At 35.8% G+C, this 24,560-nt stretch overlaps 5 protein-coding genes across 7 annotated transcripts; 1 reads left to right on the plus strand and 4 right to left on the minus strand.

Moving 5' to 3' along the window:
• Positions 1-1,401: 1,401 nt before the first annotated feature.
• Positions 1,402-5,111, minus strand: LOC17891593 (pentatricopeptide repeat-containing protein At3g14330). 3 transcript variants are annotated; one of them, XR_002834577.1, is made up of 4 exons: positions 4,861-5,091; positions 4,298-4,743; positions 2,009-4,155; positions 1,402-1,914 (listed from the first exon to the last, which is right to left on the minus strand). XR_002834577.1 is itself a non-coding variant. In XM_023785325.1 (3 exons), the coding sequence occupies exons 2-3, from the start codon at positions 4,587-4,589 to the stop codon at positions 2,207-2,209; spliced, it is 2,241 nt and encodes a 746-aa protein (XP_023641093.1). In that variant the 5' UTR covers positions 4,590-4,743; positions 4,861-5,091; the 3' UTR covers positions 1,402-2,206. The 3 variants fall into 3 exon arrangements, 2 of the variants coding, with proteins under 2 accessions (XP_023641093.1, XP_023641094.1); XM_023785325.1 differs by having other exon boundaries at positions 1,402-4,155; XM_023785326.1 differs by having other exon boundaries at positions 1,440-4,155; positions 4,298-4,364; positions 4,873-5,111.
• Positions 5,112-5,312: 201 nt separating this feature from the next.
• LOC17891463 (protein STRUBBELIG-RECEPTOR FAMILY 7) lies at positions 5,313-9,673 on the minus strand. Its single transcript, XM_006300006.2, has 16 exons — positions 9,499-9,673; positions 8,834-8,966; positions 8,689-8,760; positions 8,538-8,603; positions 8,381-8,452; positions 8,229-8,297; positions 8,062-8,133; positions 7,900-7,965; positions 7,749-7,811; positions 7,337-7,665; positions 6,962-7,251; positions 6,607-6,878; positions 6,393-6,525; positions 6,163-6,296; positions 5,906-6,062; positions 5,313-5,808 (listed from the first exon to the last, which is right to left on the minus strand). Exons 1-16 carry the CDS (start codon positions 9,590-9,592, stop codon positions 5,677-5,679), a joined length of 2,154 nt encoding a protein of 717 aa, XP_006300068.1. The 5' UTR covers positions 9,593-9,673; the 3' UTR covers positions 5,313-5,676.
• A 5,803-nt stretch (positions 9,674-15,476) lies between these two features.
• LOC17893110 lies at positions 15,477-17,698 on the plus strand. The gene is made up of 5 exons (XM_006297376.2): positions 15,477-15,984; positions 16,084-16,340; positions 16,427-16,460; positions 16,555-17,216; positions 17,319-17,698. The coding sequence occupies exons 1-5, from the start codon at positions 15,636-15,638 to the stop codon at positions 17,574-17,576; spliced, it is 1,560 nt and encodes a 519-aa protein (XP_006297438.1). The 5' UTR covers positions 15,477-15,635; the 3' UTR covers positions 17,577-17,698.
• LOC111831499 lies at positions 17,697-18,467 on the minus strand. Its single transcript, XM_023786035.1, has one exon. It carries the CDS (start codon positions 18,357-18,359, stop codon positions 18,213-18,215), a length of 147 nt encoding a protein of 48 aa, XP_023641803.1. The 5' UTR covers positions 18,360-18,467; the 3' UTR covers positions 17,697-18,212.
• Positions 18,468-20,820: 2,353 nt separating this feature from the next.
• On the minus strand, positions 20,821-22,404 carry LOC17893403 (serine/threonine-protein kinase WAG2). Its single transcript, XM_006297490.2, has one exon. It carries the CDS (start codon positions 22,401-22,403, stop codon positions 20,955-20,957), a length of 1,449 nt encoding a protein of 482 aa, XP_006297552.1. The 5' UTR covers position 22,404; the 3' UTR covers positions 20,821-20,954.
• Between the last annotated feature and the right edge of the window lie 2,156 nt (positions 22,405-24,560).

Raw genomic sequence — 24,560 nt, forward strand, 5'->3', positions numbered from 1 at the left:
GCTTCCAATCCTAATTAATTTGCTTGATCAGGTATTATGTATATATATACTAATCAATAACATAACAAAAAGTCTAAACCCTGTCCATATTGTAATTACTACTGTAATTAGGAATCATAACAAGATAAAGAATAAGATATATATAAAAAAGAAAGATAAATACAAAGATCTTCAAGAATATTTGATATAATCTTTCAGTTATATTGTTAATTTGTTATCAAAATTATTTGATATGTCCCCATCTTGTAATGACATATTTTGAAATCAAAATTATTTATCCTCTAAGTAGGAACATAATATAGTTGGACTAGGAAGTTATATGGATAATGTTGGCAGTAACGCAAATTATAATCTTCAAAAATCCAAAGCAAGAGAAATAATTAAAAAAAGAAACAATTCCATTCTAACTATGTGGGTTCCTAATTTTTTACTTGTTTTCGTTAAATACTCTTTGACATGCGATAAGCCTAATTAAAATGTGAAAAAGTATGATCTTCAAATCCTCAATTAAGGCTTATTATTTTTAAATATTGTAAAGCTGACAAAACTTGTCCGATCCACAGCTTCCCTCTTGTTATATACTTCCAAGTTCTGATTATATTTTTCATCATGTTTTTAATTATCTTCTTGATAATTAATATTATTATTATTATTTTTCTTTGGCAAAAACATCACTTTCATTCTTGATTTCGATAACAAATTTGTGTGAATAGTCTGTTCTTCCAAAGAAATTTTTGGGAGATATAGTCGAAAGAGTTAGCTTTCTCATGCAATTAGAACCAATTTATATATGTATATTTTTTCTTGCACATATATATAGCTGTTACATATGCTGAGTCCTTTTTGGGATCAACCAATAAGCAAATAATAAAACTAGTAATTATAAGAATTATCAAATCGTACGTTGCAATTTTTTATTTCTTAAGTGAAAACAGTTAAGGAAAATAACCATCTTCTAAGTCTTGAGAGCTGAAGTCTACGATGAAGACTTGATTCGGAGAATGTAAAAATTGATCATACTGGCTAATTCAATGATATATATGGGTGACACAGTAACATAACCACTGTTGCCATAATCATCATCATCATCATCATCATCATCATCATTATCGTCGTCGTAGTCGTCGTTATCACCATCACCATAACCATAATAACAGAGAATGCAACTCAGCATGAGATACAAAATCCAAACCAGAAACACGGCGGAGTTGGAAATTCCAGTGGTAAGCACGAGGTAGCTGTAAATTAGTGCAAGACTAAATAGATCGTCGAAAATAGATTCCATCATTATCTTTCAAGTCAACACGAAGATGGATGTGTCCTAGAAAAAAACTCTTATGCCATTTATGTATCTTCAAGTGTTTAGGTATATATATAATAACCGAACGCCACAAAGCTATATTCTAATCCAATTAGAATAAGGATTTTTAACGATACACTTTGACATATAACTGAGTTATACATATCAATAACAAAACACTTTGACATGTAATTGAGTTTTTGTAAGTAAGAACAGATATGCCATAGATATAGATATGTCTTCCTATAACTAGAGAACTATGAACATGACCAGTGAAAGTGTGATAATTACAAAGATGAACCGTGCTTCGTATTATGCATAGACATACAGCTGCACAACTACAAGCTGGAAACTGCACCCAAGGCATCACATTGTGTATCCAGAAGCTCAGCTGCTTCTGTGGTTTCAACATGTTTCCCCCAACCCGCTTCTTAGTTAGAGTTTCAGGTACCAAAGATACATTACTTTTATTTCATTTCGAACATAATCCTCCGCGAGTCTGATGATGGTTCCAACTGTCATAAACAAGAATCATCCCAGGTTTCTATTTGACATCTCTGTCTGCCTCCATGTCTAGTTTGCTTACCAGAAACATCCTCTTATCACCCATACCGCTGGTCATTAATCATGTCGAAGGAGAAAAGTTGTTAATGTTTAATGTGTCCTTGTTTCAATTAGCTGCATTGCTTTGGGTTTCAAAATTCTTACTCTCCAACAATGATGCTTGGCAAGTGGGTTTCTCATAACAGCACATTCAAGCACTGTCGCGGTCTTATCTGCTTCCGCTATCAAAAGCATTACAAAAAGAATGAAATGACCAGTCGTAAACCTTGTCCGTTCGACAACTTCAGTCTTTTAGACTCCTCTACTATTCACTTGTTGCAAAATACAATAATACCTCACCAGTCACCAGTAATCTTTACAGGAGCAGATACCAGCAGCGAAATGGTGGAACCGATTTGTGTCTCTGAGGACTATGACTCTCCCAGTTACTTCCGATACAATCTTCATCCATGAATGGCAGTCTGCACATACTCTGAGATTCTTGGTAACCCTTATCGGAACCCCTTGACCTGTGTGAATTAGGGAGTAAGTTGTCGCAAGTCTCTCGCTGTGTCCACAAACCCAATTTGCCTTAGTTTCTTCATCAACATCATGAAGCACTACGCTCGTATCAGGAGAATAGCCGGATTTATCAATTGCTTCCTGTAGTTCTGTCCAGACTTTCTTATACTCATCTGAACTACGAAACTCGTATCCACCTCCGGCAACAAAGATTTGAATCTTATCTTTAACCTGTACCCAACTGCAACCAACTTCCTTTTTGATCCCTCTTTGTCTCATCATCTCCCGGATCTTATTCACATTGTCCCACATCTTCGCATCAGCATAAATGTTGGAAATCATAACATAATTTCCTGGATTATGAGGTTCAAGAACAAACAACTCCTTTGCTGCAACCTCTCCCACTAAAACATTCCCGTGGAGCCTGCAAGAGTTGAGCAGTGATCCCCAAATGGATGCACTTGGCTTAAATGGCATTGTTTCTATTACCTTGACTGCTTCTTCGATATTACCAGCTCGGCCCAAGATGTCAACCAAACAAGCATAATGCTCCAAGGCCGGTGAAACTCTGAATTCGTTTTTCATACGTTCAAACAAACTAACACCATGTTCCGTAAACCCTGTATCGCTACATCCAGATAACAAAGCAACAAAAGTAACCCCATCAGGTGCAACGCCTGACTCTATCATCCAATCAAACAGATTCATCTCTTCTTCAATATATCCATTGATTGCGTAACAGTTGAGTATCGTGTTCCATGTAGTCAAATCCTTAGTTAACATACCATCAAAGACTCTCCGAGCATATTCAACCTCGCCACACTTCCCATACATATCCATCAATGAATTAAGCAACGGAACATCAGGTTTCTCTTTGGATTTCAGAATCTGTGCATGAATCTCTTTCCCCGTGAGAAGAGCAGCGACACGTGAACAAGCGGGCAATATTGTCGTCAAAGTCGCCCAACTAAACCCAATCTTCTCTTCCTGCATCTTTCTGAAGAGATGAAACATCTCATGCACCCGAGCTTTCTTGCTGAGTACCGAAATTAAAGAATTCCAAGTAGCAATATTTCTGTCAGACATTCCATCGAACAGCTTACGTGCATCATCGAATGAGCCACGTTCCATATACAACTTCAAGAGCACATTATACACCACCTGATCAACCTTCTCCCTCCGTTTCACAATCTGGCCATGGATTCCTCTACCAACCCGAAGATCTTTTAAATCGACGCAAGCTTTCAACGCAACGGAAATCGAAAAATTCCCAGGTTCAATGAAACTAGACAACATATCTACATACACAAGCAAAGCATCTCGTGGTGACCCGTTTCTAGAATACCCAATCGCCATAGCCGCCCACACTTTCTCAGTTAGTAGTGACGAATCAGTTACATCGTCGAATATTTTCCGAGCTAGATCCAATCGACGACAAACAGAGAATAGTGTGATGAGCTTCCCAAGTAGTTTGGGATTGTGACGAAGGCTAGGGTCGTTGAGAACCAAAGAACAGATTTTGAGGCCATGGTGAAGCGATTTAGCGGAGATGCAAGCATGAAGAAGGTCTGTGTAGGCCTCTGGAGTGGAGGAGAGATTCGAGGGTGACCATGATGAGTTCTCTATCAAGGTTACAGCTTCGTCGAGTTTGGTCGATTTAGGGAGACCCGTATTGAGTTCTAAATGCTTTGAGAAGGTGAATTGTCTCAATGGGATTTGTAAGAATTTAGCATGGCTGATACGTTGAGCCACCAATGGAGTAAGATAAACTTGTGAAGTTGTAATAACATCTGCAAGTTTTTTTTTTTAAAAAAATTTCAGTGGAAACACTTTAAATTATTGCAATGCACAAAGCTTTGAGGGATTATAAATCTCTGTAACAACATCATCGAAACTAGAATATTGAACCACTTATCAAATATGTAAACGTACCTAAAGAAGCCATTGAAAATTCATTCAGCGCAGGAGTAAGAGAAGGCGAAAATTCGAACTCTCTTCTCTGTGTGATTGTAGGGAGACGAGACAGAGAGGAGGGAGTTGGAGATGGATAAGCCACACTTAATGGGCCTCTAATATTTGGGCTTTTCAGTTCATATAATGATAATTGCATTATATTTATTCGAGGCAGGCCACAACACAAATAAGATTCGAAGAAACAAAAAAGATTACAATGCATATTGTATGTATATTCTAAAGTGATTAAGCAGGAAACAAAAACCATCATCAATCATGAATCATGATCATCACCGGTCGGAAGATGACGTATCGTCGCCGTTAGATCGTCTTTGATGAGAGCCTTCGACTTTTTTCTCAACCTCTCTTCTTTTGTGTTCTTTCTCTTCTTTCCCTTTATTAATCCTCTCCCTAATCTCTTCCTCCTATATACAGTATGCATTAGAAGAATTTCATAGTTACTATGAAAAATAGCTTTCGTTAGGGAACAAAAACAACGAGAATCTTGAAATATCAACTAATTTAGGAAGGTTTTGAGTTACATTGTCAAGTGCTTTAGCGTTGGGAAGTTTTGAACCATGAACACCAGCTCGGTTCGAGGCTTTTCCAACCATCGTCCTCACGCCATCGTACCGACCATCACACTTTCCGACGCTTCTTCCCACAGATCTCCACCACTTTCCTATCATCATTCTTCTGGTTTCTTTTACTTTCACTTGATTTTTCAAGGGATTGTGTATATATTATATGGTTTTTATTCACAAGTGATGTGTGCGTAACTAATTAACTATTGTGTGGACTGCCAGCCGCGTGTTATTAATATAACCACGTGTCACTAATGTGTCCGGGTCGGCTTTCTAATTTTTTATGTGTTTTGGTTTTTTTTTTTTACTACTTACACTTTTTTGTGGGTTTTACAGACCGAGATTGCTAAATTTTGCTCCGGTATGGGTTTTAAGCTTCTACATTCAATTCAGCAGCAGCACATACTGTATATAAAAATTTCTTCGCAGGAAATTTATTCAAACAACAATAAAAATTACAATGGAAAAATACCGTAGCCGAAGGGGATTCACAAAAGGGAATGGTTTTGTCCATGTTGTCGGAATCTAAAAAAAGACGCTACAAATTGGGAACAAATTACAAAGATACATGGGGGAGTGTACAATGCGTGAAGGGGTTGTTGTTGTTGTTATTCTCTCATCAGTTTTATGAAACCAAAAAAAAGAAAGGATTTTGTTTTTGTTTGTCTGTCTCTGTTGTCACTTGCTGTCGCCGTCCGACCCAGAATCCGAACAGACAAGAAAAAAGGGCAAATTTTTATGTTTTGTTTTGTTTGGTTCTCTCAGGTAAAGAATTTACATGTAATCATTGGCGCCGGAGCTACCGGAGCCGACTCCGACAGTTCTTTTGCTCATGTTAGCTCTCTGCACCAGCACAACCAACGCTTGCACCACTTCAGACATTGGTGGTCTAAACTCTGGCTCCGGCTGTCACAAGATTAGAAACAAGGAAACACCATTTACACTCATATGTCATTTCAGATCATCATCACATTTCATTCGTTTTATTATATAAATGGATTACCTGGACGCATAGGGCGATAACATCTGCAAATCGGGAGAGGGATTTAACCGGATAAAGCCCTTTGAGTGCTGGATCAACCATTTTGCCCAATGCATCAATGTCGTGAAGCTGAGGTGTTGCCCATCTCACCAATGACTGCTCAGATCTTGACCTTGTGCTGTAACACACAACAATCACCAAGACTTGCTTCAATTCAGACACTCTTAAGAAAGTAATCAGTTTTATCAGGAAGCCAAGAGATATGGATGTAGTGGTACCTGTCGAATGGTTTTCTTCCAGTTAAGAGCTCAAGCATCACTACTCCAAAACTGTAAACGTCACTTTTCAAAGAGTATTGGCCTGACATTGAAGTTTCTGGTGCGCTGTATCCTTCATCATTTTGGTTCAGGAGCTGCAAAACATTTCGAATGCTAAGGAACAAGCTCCATAAAGGAACAAAAGAGAAATATACAAGAGTTCCGAGAACTATAGTCTATACTCTACATACCTCATTTGCAGTGGGGAGGAAGCTAGCAAGACCTGAGTCTGATAGGTGCGGATTCAGCTCTGAGTCAAGTAAAATATTTGCTGATTTGATGTTCTTGTGGACTATAGATGGTGAGCAAACTTCATGCAAGTACCTGCAACAACAACATCGATACTTTCCATCAGACACTGCTGCATAGCGAGAAATAATGTGATTGAGATGTCTAAAGACTTACTCCAATGCGCGTGCAGTGCCAAGAGCGATCTTGACACGGGGATTCCATATCAACGGTTTACTTTCCTCTTCCGCAAGATGTAAAAAGTCATGCAATGAGCCGTTTTTATGGAACTCATAGACCACCAAGTGTTGCCCGTGTTCAGAACAGTAACCATCAAGCTTTGTGACATTTTCGTGATCCAAATGCGCAATTTTCGACACTATTTCGGTAAAATCATCAGCCGTGTCAGTGGGAAGCGCAGAAGAGTCTATTTTCTTCACAGCAAGTACCTATTAAATCAAAGCAATATCTCAGCAGCAGAATACTATGACATTGTGCTGTTACAAGTAAAGGATTATGTAAAGTTAAATACCTTCCCATCATCAAATTGAGCTCTGTATACTCTTCCAAATGTCCCTTCACCGAGAAGATTATCTACACTGAAACTGTTGGTAGCTATTTGGAGATCTGCAACCGTATATGTGTGCACATTTGAAGGAACAATAACAGCAGCTTTCTTTGCAACAATGGGTTTTCTCATTGTTGAATCATCATCATCAAACGACTTATGTCGCTCAGCTGGTGGAGGACGTAGATTCATTGACAATGATGTATCGAGTTTCTTTGTCTCAACTAATGGTGGATTCTGTACAGACTTATTCTCTACAGCCAAAATGATTACAAAGTTAATAAACCTCAAGGTCATTTAATGTATATACTTTTTGCCACAAAAGAAATGTGTTATTACCTTGATGGAATTCGTTTGAAGCTAGTATAATGGGTTGGTTAATGTTATTATCAGTCTTTTCAATGTCCGTGGATGATGATCTCTTTGATCTTTTTCTCTTGATCAAGAAGAAAGCTATGACGGCTGCTACAATTATCAATGAAATGACTATTCCCGCTATTCCACCAGCTCCAATCCCTGATTTGTTGGAGTCTTTGCTACTACTAGAAGAATCACCATTGGACCGGGTGTCACGATTACCAGATTTCGGAGTAGGTGATTTATGGATCGGAGGTGTACCAGGAGGTGGTGGAGGTGCAGGCCCGGAATTGAATAAATTACCATCTTTTCTGTTTCCAAGATCATTCAGGAGAAAAATTAGTGAGATTAGAAAAAAAGAACCAAGAACAGAAGAAAGCAACGAAACACTTACTGCAAGTTAATGCCTTTCAAAGAATCGGGGACCCATCCTGTAAATCGATTGTTTGCAATATTCCTGAGGAGGAAGCATTCAGCAAGAACAACATTCAAGAGGTGTTTACAGTTGATAAATTCCTAAAAATAGATAAGCTTAAGTTACGCACAGATTTTCAAGAGGAAGGGTGGCTAGGATATCGATGGTGCCTGAGAACTGATTGTTCTGAAGATAACTGTGAAGTTCAATAAACACAATGTCAGTGCTAAATGGTTCCACTTACTTACAGTGAGATTTTTCTATACATTTGGACCTACTTAAAAAATCTTACATTGATTTAGCACTCGTAAGAGAGCTACAGGAGTTTGGGAGAGACCCTGTGATAGCATTGGAAGAGAGGTCCCTAAAAACACACATGGAAATGGAATTGTCAAGACATCTTTTTATAAACTAATCAAGTTTCTTAACTAATTCAACTCACGGAAGAAAGGATCTTACAAGATAGAGAGAGAGGTAAGTTTCGTGAAGTCAATAGCTAGTTGCTTTAACTGGTTGTGAGCAAGATTGCTGGACAAAACCAATGGAGCATTACATAACAAAACAAATCTTTGTCCAATAGATGTTTGAAGATAAATAATTGAAGAACTTACAGGTACTTGAGAGGTGCCATAAGAGAAATGGAATACTGAGCAGATCCAGTGAACTGGTTATTAGCAAGATTCCTAGACAAAATTCAGAAATTTATCTACTTGCAAAACACATAGAAACTTGTAAAACATGTAACAGAGAAAGAATCATCAAACATACAATCGCTCCAAGTTTGGAGGAAGCTGATACGACAAATCGCCTCCGAGGTTATTGTTGCTTAGATCCCTAGAGGTTTCAGCAAAAACAATCCATGAAGTCAATTACACATAAAAGTAGAAACTTTGGTGGTATCATGGAAGATGAAACTTACAACTCAGTAACAGAAGTCAATTTATCAAGCATAAAACCAAGTGATCCAGACAGTCCAAGACTTGGTAACTTTCTGCAAGTAGATAATGTGTTAACCATGGATACAACAAACATAAGTGACATTTGAAATGAGGATTTGGATTTACATTTGAGTAACTCGTGAACCAGAGCAAGTAACGCCTCTCCAGTTTTGACCACAAGGATCACCTCCCGATGCTGTCCATTGAGATAGCTGTCCAGGAGAATTCATGGAGGTGAACAAGGAGTTTAACGCAGAAGCTGCACATATTGAGAAGCAGAGACCATGAGGGGAACTATTCCAAACCATGGAGTATAATCATCATAATCTTTTGATTTTTTTTTGTCGGTTCAATAAAGCAGATCCAAGATTTGAGATCATTGGAGTTTAATGAACTAACTAATATTGAAAGAACTTAACTTTCCCTGTCTAATTGAAGAAATGCAAGAGACTGAACCCAAACAAAAACAAACCCAGAAAAGGGAAGGAACATAAAACATCATAAAGTGAGTGGAAAAAGGAAAAAAGGTTAAAGATTTTGGTGGAAACAGAAAAAAAAAAAAAACAAGAAAAAAACATTTGGTCGAAACAAAACCTGTTTTGAAGAAAAGAACATTTTAAGACACAAAAGGTTTTTTGAGTTTTTGGGATAATTATGAAGAAATCAAAAGTTGTGGAAGAAACATAAACCCAGAATCATCAACATACAGAGCAAACTAATGGATTAAAAACCTGAAAAGATCGAAACTTTGTTAGAAAAAGAAGAAGAAAAAAGAAAAGTGAAAAACTCACTATCTGATGCATCTGTATCTCCATGGATGAAACTTGGCTCAAACCCAACAATGCAGAGTAAAACCAGAGCCAAAACCACCCGATTCTCAGTCATCGTCTTCCCTCTCTCTCTCTTCACTTCTCTCTCTAAAACCAGATGAGACAGAAGAAAACCCAAATGGCAAAAACCCAAAATCTGGTTTTGTAAAACAATTTCTTCAGAGATTTTTTATTATTATTTATTTAATAAGTATATTTTCAGGATAAATATTTGGTTAGCTTAGATTTTATACTGTTTCAGCCATAAGACGAATTTATCGAGTAAAGCTGGCAAGCACGATTTGCTATTAAGTAAGAATCCAAGAGCCATTGATAATATAGTACTAGTGAGCCTTCGGCGCTTTGCTCTGCTAATTATTTATTTATTATTTTTCTATATACTTTTTTACATTTTTATCACTAATCTCTATTTAATATTAATTAATGTTACACTTAATATGCTAATTTTCCTTTTAATTTTGTCCATGAAATTTATAAACAATTAATCTTGGTTGGTGTAGCATGGTTATGGTCTGACACATTGTCTTTTTTTGGTTTTTATGCAAATCTCTCTCATTCCCACAAAATTAAAAAGAAAAAGAAAATATACAAATTAAATAATAACTACCTGTAGTTTTCATAAGGCCTACGCGCTTTTAAAGGTTGTATTGTATTGTATATTCTTCTTCTTTCTTTTTCGGTATTTTTTAATTTTATTTTTAAGCTTATGACTTACATTTTTTATTTTTCTGTGAATGACAATATCATATAATAAGAAAAAAAAATATTTTAAAACGAAGCTTTCAAACAGTATAGATAGATTACTTTGAAGATTGGTTATGATTGGGTCATTTCCATCATTGCTTTGAAGAATTTATGCTTTGAAGGATTAATTACTTTCCCTTCACATCTAAGTGGAATGCAACAAAAAAAAAAAGGTGAAAAAGGTTAATTGTTTTTTACTGAATAGAAAGTGAGTTTGTTTGTATTGAAAAAGGTAATTTGTTTTGTTTGTTAATAAGAACATGTGGGTAAAATATGAGTACTAAACACGCACTAATGTCGCAATTATAGGGTATCTAAATAGGTGATTAATAAAACCATCGTAAAGAAACTCACGAGATTCTTGTAGCAAATATGACCTTTTCTATAAGGGAGACGTGTATAAATGCAAGTAATTTGATTTATTCGTATGAGAAAAGATAACTTAGCAAAAAATTTGACCAAAAAAACATAATTAACGTTAATTAAGTTATAGATGATGATAGATACATCATAAAACGTTAGTACAATTCAACATTTATTTTGTATATGCCAATCATCTCGTTAACTATCAAACAAAAGGTTACATCATTGATAAATCAATCATTTAGTTTAGATTATCTCAACCTCGAATGAACTATAATAGTTTGGTTAAAACGTGTTAATCGGTCACTGTACGTGGTTCGCCTCTAATCTCCCCCTTACTGTCTTCGTTGAATATTTCTTCCATACGTTCGCTTTCTTATCAATTTAATTATTAACTTAATTTGTTCTCTCCTTATTTGACCGGCGAAATATATATATACGTGTTTGGATATTAGTTTCTTAACGCACCGACGAGACAGAAAAAATAATTTATTTAGTTAGCATTTTGGTATGTATAGTAATGTAAAGCTATGTTTTTTATATGAATCTTATTGGAGATATCTTGAGAAGCAAGATGTATATCTTGCGGACCAACTACTATGAATCGTGAAAGTCCATTATTCAAGTGAATCCGTGAAGCACAAGGCGAAGAATATTCTAGTATTTGTGATAAGGACATATCGTTATTATGATTTATATTCTTATTGTGATAAGGTTTAGAAATCATTGTCTTAGGAGATAAAGTTTAACATATATCTTTTGTTCTCTGTACAAATACCCTAATTGGAGAACCAATAAAACCAAGTTAGTTCAATAACCAATTCTACATGGTATCAGAGCAGTCGATCCTAGTGGATCAAAACTAAAGGCTTCCACACTAGAAATTTCTTTTGTGGTCTTAAATTCAAAAGAGATCATGGTGATTCTCATGAGAGAAGATGATGGGGATGAAGACGAACCAGACGATGAAGATGACGTGAAGAAAAAGAAAAGAAAGTATGGTAATAGTTTTACCATTACGGGGGAGTTTGATTATCTTCGGATCATTGGAACACTTATGTTTTCAGTTATTATTATTAGTCCAATTTATGGACTGTCCGAGATTAGGACAATTATTTGTGGAGTTGCAGGACTCCCACCCAGTGGCGGAGGTAGAAGGTTAGTAAGGGTGTCAATTGACACCCATGAATTTACAAAAAAAAATTTATTTACTTGTATTTTTTTTCAAAAAATTCAGAAAATAGATAAATATGTGCCTACTGACCCCAATAAAATAGTTAGAAATATGTTTACTGACCCTAACCAGAAAAAAAATTAAGAACATTTGGTAATTAGATAAAAGTTGACCCCTATAAGAGTAAATTCTACATCCGCCACTGCTTGCACCCATGGGATGTTGTTATTCTCTTTTACCAAGACCGAAGACAAGTTGAAGTTCCACTCTTCTTTTCAAGATTGAAGTTTTTACCCTAAAGAGCTTGTTGACATGATTTCTCTACCCTTGATAAGTTGTCCACGACATACGTGTTACGTTTTATGGTTGCAAAGTTTGCGTTGTACACCACGTTTGGCGTGCGGGTGAGTATTGGAGATATCTTGAGAAGCAAGATGTATATCTTGCGGACCAACTACTATGGACCGTGAAAGTCCATTATTCAAGTGAATCCGTGAAGCCCAAGGCGAAGAATATTCTAGTATTTGTGATAAGGACATATCGTTATTATGATTTATATTCCTATTGTGATAAGGTTTAGAAATCATTGTCTTAGGAGATAAAGTTTAACATATATCTTTTGTTCTCTGTATAAATACCCTAATTGGAGAACCAATAAAACCAAGTTAGTTCAATAACCAATTCTACAAATCTATTGCCGACTTCTATCTATATTTTCATATAATTAATTTATCATAGTAAATGGTATATTAAATTTAGACAATAGTTTCTAGTTAGGAGTCCATAAGTTGTACACGATTTACTTACAAATCTCGTAGGACTTTAAATTATTGTTAAAACAACTTAATATCGTGTTAGAATTTAGGTTGATGAATAGATCAGTCGAGGCTTCAATCCAAGCCAAGCGTGTGCCAACAAGCAAGGGGTGGTGACATGGACAGTATATACATTATATAAGGAAAGATATGATGTATCTCTCCAGCACAATTAACAACTACAATATATTCGAAAAAAATACGTTTTAAGAAGAAGAAAAAAACGAAAATAATCTCATTAGCCTAATCTTTATTATATCTTTCTCGGTTTATTTTGTTTTGTCTCACTGTTAGTGATATTGAGGTCATTAATAAGCTCTAATTTTGTTTGGTTATTTTTGGACACTTGGCTGTGTGATTCATGGAGTAGGTGTATTAGGTGCATTCTGATGACACTAGACAAAAAGAATCCGGAGTTCTTAAAATGAAGAATTCTCTAAAGAAAAATAAAACAAAAGAGTTCGAGTCAACACACAAATTCAAACAAACAAGAAAGATCAACACAAACAAAATCAATAAAAACAAAGAAAAAAACTTCCTGAAAAAAAAACAAAGCTAAGTAAGCAGTAAGCAGTAGAAGACGTCGTCGTTGGATACCAGAATACACTAGACCTAACGTGTTGCCGACAAACTACGCGTAGTTTGATTTGATTTCAATTGCCTAAAAAAGAAGCTAAAGGCGACCTAATTACGTTATTTTTTTGGTAGGTCCAAAGAGCTGATGAACTATTTGCTCGCATAATACAATGGTCGGTGTGTGTTTTGTGTTTGCTTTTTTTTATATTATTGTTATCTTCCAATATTTGTTTATAACCAATGGTGCATGTATCAATTGTCTACCCACAAAAATGTAAAGTAACATGTCGATTAATATATATCGATCAGCCCACTACGTACAAACCCTTTATATAATAAGACTAGTATATGGATCCTATCAATAATGTGTAAGTTAGTAGTACTATTCATACGTATTCTTATGCTCCTTTATCGTTTTATTCCTTCGGAGTCTAGGACTCTGTATTCTATATGGTTTTCATGCTATATATATACGGACCGAATCACATATTTTTTTCCTATCTTAATAGTTATAAAATAAATAAAGTACTCAAAGTTTATTCCAACACTAGTTTCTAGGAATATCAAATAAGCCACTTGTTTAACAAGTAGTCCACCTCAAATTCGCGTAGAAACACAAACAGAAGAAATTAGTACATACATGTTTTACTTTTAAAATGCAGCATTTGCTTTTTATTATTTCGTTTTGTATTGGTTTTGGTAACCTTATAAACTGATATAAGGTATTTTTATTTTTTTTGGGTCAAAACTAGTTCTTTTAAGTACTTCAAAAATGTATATGTCAAAAAAATACATGTACTAAAAATGAAAAGGTAACTTAAATGGTGGATATTGTTTAATTTATTTAGTTATACTCGTGAAAAGAGAAAAACATAAGGAAAACAAAAATGCTTTGCTTGTTGGAGAGTGATTACTTTCTTTCGGGAAGGCTTAGGAGTGACGAGTGAGAAGGGAACTGAGAGGAGACAGAACTGACGTTGCTACGTGGGTATCAAGATAACAAGTTTACACATTTGTTCCAATAAAGTTACAAGGTCTTTACATAACATTGATCTATATATCTGCGACTACAAACAACGAAAAGGTCGTTTAACCCGACCGGTCATAGTCCCTTACACATTGAATACGATACGATGAAATGTATGTAATCAATCTTATTAGCTTAGCTTTAGAAAGAGTTAAGATGCGGCGTGAGAAAGCAACGAGCACATTTGACAATTGTCAAAATAAGCAAGACGGAAGGCGAAAGAAATGACACGTGAACTTCCCGTCACATGTGATGATGGTTTCTTATTGGGCCGTTGGTTCGAGACGAGACAACGGCTCGCTTTCAGAACACCTACCTACACGCTAAACACGTAGGCACGCGGACTTGTTGGGCCCTGTTACGAAGGCCCACATTCTGAACACCTACACACACGTGCCAACGTTTTTTTATCTTGTTTTTTTTTCTTTTTCATTTTGTCTTCCTTTATTCTTTGCATTATTACTTTACAGAACCCAGTTTATACTTTTTAAACTTTTATATCAGTTAAAAACTGACAAAACAAAATTGGAATAGACCAAAAAAAAAAAACCAAAAATATTATCAGGTTATATATTTTCAGATTCTTATTTCCAAAAAACCAATAATTGTTTATCTAATAAGTGATATTTTTTTATACTAAACGTGAAGAAAGTAAATTGTAAAATTTTAATATATGACGGGACTTTCTATAGTTTGTTGGAAGTTGGAACTAGGTAGAAAGAATCCAAAAAATATTTGGCTTGAACTTTATGAAATGATAAATAAGTTCAAAACAAACATTATGGAATGATAAATTTACCTTTTAACCCAGATTAACCTGTAAACCTTGTCAGTCTCTGTCACGTTGATGGTTCATAGAGACTAGAGTAATCGAACTCCGAGAGAGACTAATTACGTACGACAAATGGTTTTTTGTTTGATCAAGTTTTCTAATAGAAAGTATATATAAATAAACGCGGAATACAGTAGTAACATGTGAGATTTATTACGCATAAATACGTATATCAAAGACAATGTTCCTTAATATACACTCAATTATAAATGAATGGTGTGTAAGTAAGTTTCCGAATTTTTATTGACTTATGTGCCAACTTTGTATAAGTAGTTCTTTTTCTTTCTGCCCACTCTGAAACTCAAAATCAAAAATAATTTATAAAAATAAGTAAAGCAAGCTAGAAATAAATAAAATCAGAATCTGTAGCCCAAAATAAGAAAATGACGAAAGTTTTATATCATCTGATTAAACCTAAGATAAGCAAGTTCCCTCCCTCCCCTCTAGAGAGAAAGAGAGAGAGAGAGAGAGAGAGATATAGAGATCAAAGATGCATGCATATACATTATATATAGTATAAGTCTATAAGTTAAGCTAGCCTCCATTGAATACAAAAAACAGAGGGACATGCACCAAGACAACGAATCCGGTTCGAATCCGGTTCACGGGTCGAACTACTTGATTGTTCGACCGCACCGAGGTGGCTACAGAGACTTGTTCCGGTACGGTGTGAGGGACGACGAAACGAGCAAGGAAAAGTTCTTGGAGCGGCCTGCAAACAGAGGATGGAGCACGATGACGATCGATGAGGAAGCAGAGGATCACCGTTGGGTAATCGTTGTTTCGATCCTGGTTCGTAAGATCATCAGACTTCTCCGGACGCCGATGGAATACACAGGTTTCGTCATTGACTTCTTCCTCAATCTCTTCTCTGCCAATGGTGGATTCTTCGGTTTGCTTCTCGGGTTGATTCAAGGTAAGTTATAAAAAAAAAGTTAGAAACTTTGAATTGAAAAGAATGCGTTTTTTATGAGTTTGGATGGTTTTGTTAAATGTTAATTTAATTGTGTTGTAGCAAAAGTTGTGATACCAAAGAGAGGCTCTGTGACATTTGTTAGTACGATTGGGCAACTTGATGGGAGAATTGGTCTGTATAAGGAATGGAATTTCGTCGAACACTTGGAGGGCATTGACTCGGTCAATCCAGATTCTTCTGGAAGGGCTAAAATCGAATTGGGAAGTCGTGGGCTTATGGATTTGTGTGTGATGGCGTCGAAGCTTGCGTATGAGAACGCCAAGGTTGTTGAAAACGTCGTTGATCTTCATTGGAAGGCAAGTTTTACTTTTAAGTTTTAACACATTTCATGAGAGAAAAAAGTTTCCGGATTTATAAAGTTTTCACCTTTTAATGTCTGCAGATGAATCTGGTGGAGTTCTTGGATTGTTGGAATGGTGAGAATGAAATATGAGCTTTTAGCGTTTTAGCATTGCTTAATTAAAGAGTTTTAGTTTATACATGCATGTATGTTTTTGTCTATATCTGCAGATTATCAGAAGCAGATGTCTACACAAGTTTTTATACTTACGGATAAGCAGAAAGATGCAAACTTGATATTAATCAGCTTCAGAGGCACTGAGCCATTTGATGCAGATGATTGGGGAACCGATTTCGACTATTCTTGGTATGAAATCCCCAATGTGGGAAAGCTTCACATGGGTTTCCTCGAAGCAATGGGTTTAGGCAACAGAGACGACACTCCCACTTTCCATTACCATCTCTTCGAACATACCTCCTCTGAGGAAGATAACAGTAAAAAGAATCTCCTAGATATGGTAGAGAGAAGCGCCTATTACGCAGTCCGAATCGTTCTGCAACGTTTGCTTTTGGAACACGAAAATGCCCAATTTGTAGTCACGGGTCACAGCTTAGGAGGTGCTTTAGCAATATTGTTTCCCACATTGCTAGTGTTGAAAGAGGAAACAGAGATGATGAAGAGGCTGCTTGGAGTTTACACCTTTGGACAACCAAGAATAGGGAACAGAGAGGTTGGCTTATTCATGAAAGCTAAACTGAACCAACCTGTTGACCGATACTTTCGAGTTGTTTACTGCAACGATCTTGTCCCGAGATTGCCTTATGATGACAAAACTTTCCTCTATAAGCATTTTGGACTCTGTATTTACTACGACAGCTTCTACAACGAGACGGTAATGTTATCATCACTTAACAAACTTAAGGTTTTCAAATTTGGAACATGTTCAACTGACTTTGACTTTTGGCTGATGATGGTTTTCTTGTATTTTTGACAGAAAGTAGAGGATGAACCGGATCCAAACCCTTACGGTTTCCGTTACGAGGTTCTTGGTCATGTAATCGCGGTTTGGGAATTGATTCGAGGCTTGACGATGGGGTATACTCATGGTCCAGATTACAAAGAAGGATGGTTTAGGATATTGTTTAGGCTCATGGGGCTGTTGCTTCCTGGTCTCTCGGATCATTGCCCGACTGATTACGTGAACTCGGTTAGACTTGGATCAGATAATGACCTTCAGATGTCACCTCTTTGAGGAGTGTTCTGTTTTTTTGATCCGGAACTAGTTCTTGGAATACATTTTAACTGAACCTGAACCCGGTTAAGATGTTGGTTCGTAAAACTGAAGTTTAGTTTGAGTTTGACTGTTTGCCAAAACTGAAGTTTTATTCTTTATTAGTTTGTCGTGGCATTGATTACAATCAGAGGCAACAATCAAACGAGATCTTACATAACCAAAAGAAACTTCTTTGGTCAAAAGGAAACTAAATCCAAAACTTCCCAAAAAGATTCAAAAGTATGAAACATGTTTTCTGACATAACTTCATCCAAACTCCGCCAGCTCAATCGGCGGATAAAATCTCTCTTTTCGCTTGATGCAAAATAACCCATGAAAACAAACAAAACCCATAAGATTGGATCCTTGGGTCAAAAAAAGTAACAAAATTTTGCAGGAGTTATTGCACCAGTTGAAGAGGGAGAATCAATAGTTCTTGGGGAGGGTTCAAAGCCATGCAACCAAGCAGCCACCAATACCAACGGAGAGGTTCAACATCAATGGAGCTTCAAGAAGAAGGGACATGGAGAGAAGTCCTAGAGGAGAGGGATTTATATATATACATATATAGTTACATGTAGAGGTTAATTTGAAGGAGAAGTCATAGGCTTCTCTTTACTCATCGCCGTGGATGTACCAGCAACAAAGCATGGTGGCGCAACGGCGGAGAATGTAGAGACGAGCTCGTTGCTCCTTCACCAAAGAAACACATTTGCTTGTAAAGGCGTGACCTTTGTTGAACTTTCTTTTTAGTCCTGCCATATATATATGTAGTTGGAAATTAGGGTTTGTATATGGTTTTAGTGATCAAAGGTTGAAACTTTGGATGACACCAACAAAAAAAACCCTTTTATGGGTGAAGAATGAAGAGTGCAAATGAAAATGTTTGTGATGAAGGAGAGAAGGATTTGAGGAGTATATATAGCTAAGAAAAAGAAGAAAGAAGTGTAGTAAATAATAAGGAAGTAAAACAAGAGGAGATGAACATGGTCTTATACTTTTTTGGTTCATTGACATTGAGATTTGCATGGCTCGCTTTTAGTTCTCCAAGGAACTATACTTTCATGAAATCAGCATAACTCTTCAAAAAAATAATTTATTACATCTCTTGGCTCATCTCTTATATCATGGGCTGCCAAGAATATTATATCTATATATTTGTTGTTGTAGTCTATTTTTTTTTTTTACTCTATAGGCTTATACGTATCCGAATTTGAATGGTTTTGTGTATGGAAAGAGATGATATATTGAAATTTCGCTCAAATTAGCTAACTTCATCTTATAAAATAGATCGATAAACTTGTGATCTTTACTATCTTATCTTGTCCATGTACCTTCATATACATTTAAGAAACGCGGTATGTACAGCTGTTGATTTACTCATTTACATTACTTGTTTAATCCTTAAAAACAAGTAAATGATTAACCTAACAATCATTGTTTAATAAGGCTTCAAAACATTTCTTAATGCAGGGAAAAAAGAAGAAAGAGTAGAAAAGGGAGAAAGGTGGGCTTAAAAAGAGGAGAGATGTTGAAAGAAGACAAAGCATTGAGATTGGGTTTAAGGGGACATGGAACCGGCAATCTTATCTTCGGTTTCTCCACTTGAGTAGGTTTGTTTGGTTCGCGATCGCTTCTCTTATTTTAATCTCAACTTTCATAATTAGAACCTTACAATATCTTATAAGAGCATAAAATCATTCCATCAAACCAATCAAATTATATGTATATACCATTTTTATATATACCAAAAAATCTATCAAAAGTGTAACTTAAACGTCTATATAATTGAACTTCTATTTTGTTTGTTAACTTGGTAAATATTTTTGTGAATTATATGATGTCTTTAACTTAAAACTGCATGCATGTAAAACCCGTAGCACAAACTATAATATGAACAATCATATCTTCTAGATTTTTTTTTTGATTTTTTTTTTTGTTAAAGGTATCTTCTAGATTATGGTCGGACAAACCATATCAAATTGGGTTTGAAAATATTATCTTTAGCCATTGCCCATCATGTTAATTAAGTTACGAACACAAAAATCTGAAAGAGAGATTATGACTGTTCCCGTTCCTCTTATCATTCGTTGCGATTTTACAGCTAGTAGAACAAAATCATCCTTCATTGATCTCTTCCTCGTTTTTCTAATCAGCTCTGCGTCACTTCGTGTATCAATTCCCGGATCACATTTATATCCTCACCAGTCACATTGTTTTGTACATAAGATATAGTATTTTATATATATACTATTGTCGGTCTAAGATTACTCTAAGGTTTCGAAGCCCAACCAGTATCAATTTTTTCGATTATTGTGTTTCTTTACGTCCAAGTTGCAATAAACTATATTGAAGGATATCCTCCTCATCTTCGCCTGCAATTGCATTTGAGAATGAATCGCCCTAATGGTCAGGGCCCAATATATAATCATTCCAGTCCAATTTTGAATATTGATGGGTCTTTCATGGAACACGTTAACCATTGATCACTACGTTTTTTTTTTGTTCTGTGAACCATTAACTAGACTTGAAAATTCCTAAAATCTAAAAGGAATCGTGTAGAAGAGTACTCTATAAAGAACAGTTATCGTTTAATTTTTATTGAGTTGCAAACTTGCAAATATATATGCTCCATCTTAATTCTTTGTATAAACTCGTTAATCCGAATCAGTGTTGCGCAAGTTCGTCAAAATAGAAACTCGCTTTATTAAAAAATCATCTGACTATCTGAGCCGAAAACTATATAATCGTCAAATTCGATCGGTCAACAATAGCAAAATAAACTATATATCACTAGGCCATTTTTGCTTAATTACTCGTTTTCTTACATAACATCATCAAAACTCTGCCAACTAAATCAAAGGATAAAGTGTCTCTCTTTCGTTTGATGCAAAAAAAAAAAAAAAAAGGAATGAGAACTGGCTACCGCTAAGACTCAATACAACATTGAAAATTCAAAATCGATTTTAAAAACACCTAGGCCAAAATAGAAGTATGGTAATGTTGAAAAAAAAAAGACAAAAAAAAAGTAGTATGGTACATTGGTCCAGCTACCAACGCCGGATCCGAACACGTAGTTGATGAAGCTATACAAGTAACAAGTGCATGCATTCACTGAGTTTGTATATATTCCTTTGCTAATAATGACGAAGATAAACAAAATAAATCAATGTAAGGCAAAACACTGTTTCTTCTCGTATAATTTAACTTTCATATACAAAAATCGTTGAATTATCCCTATTGTATACATACACTAATACATATCTTCATATACACGCCTTCTAATATATTTTTAACCCTAAGATCGTATGGGGAAAAATTTGAAGAAACGAAACAAAAAGTAAGCGTGAGATAGCCTTAAACGCGTTTACGACTCACGTAGCTTTTGCCCACATAATGATAGTAATTACTATTGCTCTGGTTTTTACTCCCACCACTAGAGCTTTTACCGCGCAGTAAATAAGACAAGGCCCTCCACAGAAACGACTTCCTCCGTCGTGGTGAAACGGCGGTCACGTGACCAGCATGTGCTCTCGTCGTGGACTTCTTAATCACAAGACCTCTAACTTCCTCCGGTGGCTTGTAATGCCTAATCAACGGCCACTTGATCCCATCGAAAAACGGATGACGTTTGATATCTTGCGCACCCCTGGCGCATCCTAGCCTTTTCCTCGGGTCTTTCACCAAAAGCTTCTCAATCAAGTCCTTCGCTTCCTCCGAATCGTCACCGTCCACGTGGAAACTCGCGGTCTTGGTGGTCGATACTATATTGCGCAGGGTTTGCTCTTTGCTCTCTCCTTTAAACGGCGTCGTTCCGTACAACAACTCGTAAAGGAATATTCCAAACGCCCACCAGTCTACTCCGCTTCCGTGTCCGTTGCCGGAGACTAGCTCCGGTGCAAGGTACTCATGTGTTCCAACGCAGGACCTTGAAAACGCCGTCACTGGCTCCGCCGCGAACTCAGCCACCATCTCTTCCCTCTCGTACTTTTCTTCTGTCGCTACGGAGAAGCAGCCGCTCCTTCTCCGACGAAGAGACGGAGATGAAGAAGTTCTCCTGTACCGGCGAGATTTAAAAGTAGGAACGACGTCGGATTTAAAACAGAGATCAAAATCTGACAACATGACGTGTCCGTCTTCACGGAGCAAAACGTTTTCAGGTTTGAGATCACGGTAGACGATCCCCATTGCGTGGAGATATTCTAAGGCGACGAGAACTTCGGCGGCGAAGAACCTAACCGCCTGATTCGGTAAACAGTTACCAGGTTGCTTGCGTAACAAGGAATGTAAGTCTCCGTTTGGTGCATAATCGATGAGGAGACACGTGTAGTGAGACTCGTCGATACGAGCGTAGAGCGTAGGGAGGAAAGGGTGGTCAAGCAAGGAGAGGATCTCTGCCTCCGTTTCAACCTGAGATAGCTTCTTCTCCGTCGTGAGACAGTTACGATCGATGACTTTTAAGGCGAATCTCGCGGAAGAGTCACGGAGGTTACAGAGGAAGACTCGGCCTAGGTTTCCGGTTCCAAGGTGGCGTATGAGTTTCAAGTGACGTAGGTGGATGTTTCCGTCGGAGGAGAGAAGTTTGGCAGATTTGATTGCTGACCAATGAGGATCATGACGACGGTGGTTGACGGTGGAGGAGGAGGCCGAGGAGGTTGTAACGGCGGAGGAAGTGGAGAGTCTGTCGTTGAAGCTTAAGGTTAAGCTGGAACGAGCGCTTGAGGAGGCGAATGTACGGTCTGTGACAGTGGATGTGAAGCTGAGATCAAGATCGGTGTCAGGGAAGTAGAAATCTTCTTGTTCCATTTTTTTATTTTTGTTCTTTTTATGTGTGTGTGTGTAAAAGTCGGACGATTCTGAGATATTTATAAAGAAGGTAGTAGAAGAGGTTTGATTAGTTAATTAGTTATTTGGTTAAATGTAGAAAAGAATAAAAACAATTTGTGTTTGAGGGTTTTTGGAAGTTAGGAAATGACAAGGGAAAGTGATAATGGGTTTGACCTTAACGGGTTATTTGTTTTTTTCCTTTTTATATATTTTAACTATATATTAAAACATGAGTGAAAGTCATTATGGCTAATCTTGGGTGTGCAAGCACATGCTTACCTTATTGTATTAAACACCGACGATTATATAGTTTCTTTACATTTAAGCTATTCGATTATATATATATGAAAATTCTTTAGGTTTTAAATAGATAGGTGCGTAAACAAAGACGACGATCGAGTTATTACATTAGTATAAAATAAAATAAAATTGGATGTGAAGAAACATAAGGTCAGTGAAATTAATTAAGGGGGGGAGACTGTGAGCATTGATGAGGGCAGTAAGGCAGTAACAGCTTGTCGGCTGCAACGTTCCTCAAAGTTAGCTTCATCACACTTACGTGTAGTTACTCTACAGTCTACACTAACGATCTTATCTCTATAACGTTTAATGAGTAATTATATATACGTTTATTGCTAAACAGTATTCAAATTACTAGTAGTATAGACTATTTATTTGGCTGCTTATATTCATATCCGCAATAAATTTTGGACATCTTACTGATTTATATAACCCATATAGCAACTACAATTATCAACTAGCAAATTTACTTTTCTCTCAAAACGTATTCCAAACGTATTCTATTTGGGACCCAATTTCAACAAGTTTTTCTACACATTTCTAAACAGTTATCTCTACCACTTTTAATCAATCAAAGTAAATGTATAAAAAATGTCTCATGATTATTTCATCTATCAAATTAATATGCTAATAGAAAGAGATTATATATACGAAATCTAGCAATCATGCATGGCTATATATTTAACGTGTTTGGAAATCAAAATTCATATTTTAGAATTAGTTATATGTGACAATACTACCGGATCAAAAGCATATTCATATATGATTATCAGTGTTTTTTTTTGGGGGGTTAAAAATCAACAAGTTGACAAAGAAAGTTACTTTATATTCACTCTAAATGATATATATTTAATAAATTGGAATATGATTAGTATACTAAACTAGAATTAATATGGTTATTCGCATGTTGTCGAAGAGTAGGAGAATATGGGAAGGGGAACTCTCGGTCCATGTCCATGACCATGTGATGGGCCATTACTAAGTCTTCTTACCTCCTTCGGGCCCCACTTTTGCTCGAAAGTCTTACTCTGTCTGCCACGTGGCCAACATTGGACCCAGCCTTTGTCGCTTTTCCTTTATTTTAATACTACTCTACTACTGTTATTAAGTTTTGTTTATAAATAACTAGTATAGTACACGTCCGATGTACGGGTTATCTTCATTTAAAATTAAATAAAAATAAAAATTAATTATAACTTATAAAAAAATAATTTCTAAATTTTTTTTGAAAAATAAGAGAAATTAATTTTAATTCGGAAAGAGGTTTTATTTGTTTTCACCATCTCATAATATTGCTAAAATATTTTATAAAATCTTAATTTAGCAATTATCCTCTAAAACATGATTATACCATTTTGTAAAAATTGTTATTTCTTAACTTTTAATTTTTCAAAAAATCATTCTCAGACTATGAAAATTAATTAATTATTATTTAATATGATGATAAAGTTCTTTCAAATTAACATCAATCTAAAATATGATGTTAAATATAAATATAATCATTTGTAAATAAATTCATATAAACAACGCAAATAAATATAAAGATTCTAAAATAAATTATAGCATTATTGAGGAAAACATTAAAAAAAATCTTTCAAATACGAATTATAAAAAACTACATATTTTCTTTAAAAATATTTTAAAATTACTATATTACGATTTATACTGAACTTTGTTATCTTTAATTTAAGCTAAAAAAAATATTTTCGAAAATATTTTATTCACCCTTATGTTTTAGACAATGAAATTGCTCAATGGCATAATACATTCATACATAAATTAAAAATTAAACAAATATAACATATTATAAAATAAAATTATGTATTTAGTTAAATT

Source organism: Capsella rubella, unplaced genomic scaffold (genome assembly GCF_000375325.1).
Source record: "Capsella rubella cultivar Monte Gargano unplaced genomic scaffold, Caprub1_0 scaffold_3, whole genome shotgun sequence".
Lineage (NCBI taxonomy): Eukaryota > Viridiplantae > Streptophyta > Magnoliopsida > Brassicales > Brassicaceae > Capsella > Capsella rubella.

Excerpts from the sequence above, each read along its gene's own strand:
- LOC111831499 (XM_023786035.1), bottom strand. The coding sequence starts at position 18,359 with ATGGCAGGACTAAAAAGAAAGTTCAACAAAGGTCACGCCTTTACAAGC.
- LOC17893110 (XM_006297376.2), top strand. The coding sequence starts at position 15,636 with ATGCACCAAGACAACGAATCCGGTTCGAATCCGGTTCACGGGTCGAAC. Across the intron at positions 15,985-16,083 it reads GCTTCTCGGGTTGATTCAAG|CAAAAGTTGTGATACCAAAG; the intron begins GTAAGTTATAAA and ends ATTGTGTTGTAG. Across the intron at positions 16,341-16,426 it reads TCGTTGATCTTCATTGGAAG|ATGAATCTGGTGGAGTTCTT; the intron begins GCAAGTTTTACT and ends TAATGTCTGCAG.
- LOC17891593 (XM_023785325.1), bottom strand. The coding sequence starts at position 4,589 with ATGATGGTTTTTGTTTCCTGCTTAATCACTTTAGAATATACATACAAT. Across the intron at positions 4,156-4,297 it reads ATTTTCAATGGCTTCTTTAG|ATGTTATTACAACTTCACAA; the intron begins GTACGTTTACAT and ends AAAAACTTGCAG.
- LOC17893403 (XM_006297490.2), bottom strand. The coding sequence starts at position 22,403 with ATGGAACAAGAAGATTTCTACTTCCCTGACACCGATCTTGATCTCAGC.
- LOC17891463 (XM_006300006.2), bottom strand. The coding sequence starts at position 9,592 with ATGACTGAGAATCGGGTGGTTTTGGCTCTGGTTTTACTCTGCATTGTT. Across the intron at positions 8,453-8,537 it reads CCTCCAAACTTGGAGCGATT|GAATCTTGCTAATAACCAGT; the intron begins GTATGTTTGATG and ends AATTTTGTCTAG. Across the intron at positions 8,134-8,228 it reads CTTACCTCTCTCTCTATCTT|GGACCTCTCTTCCAATGCTA; the intron begins GTAAGATCCTTT and ends GTGTGTTTTTAG.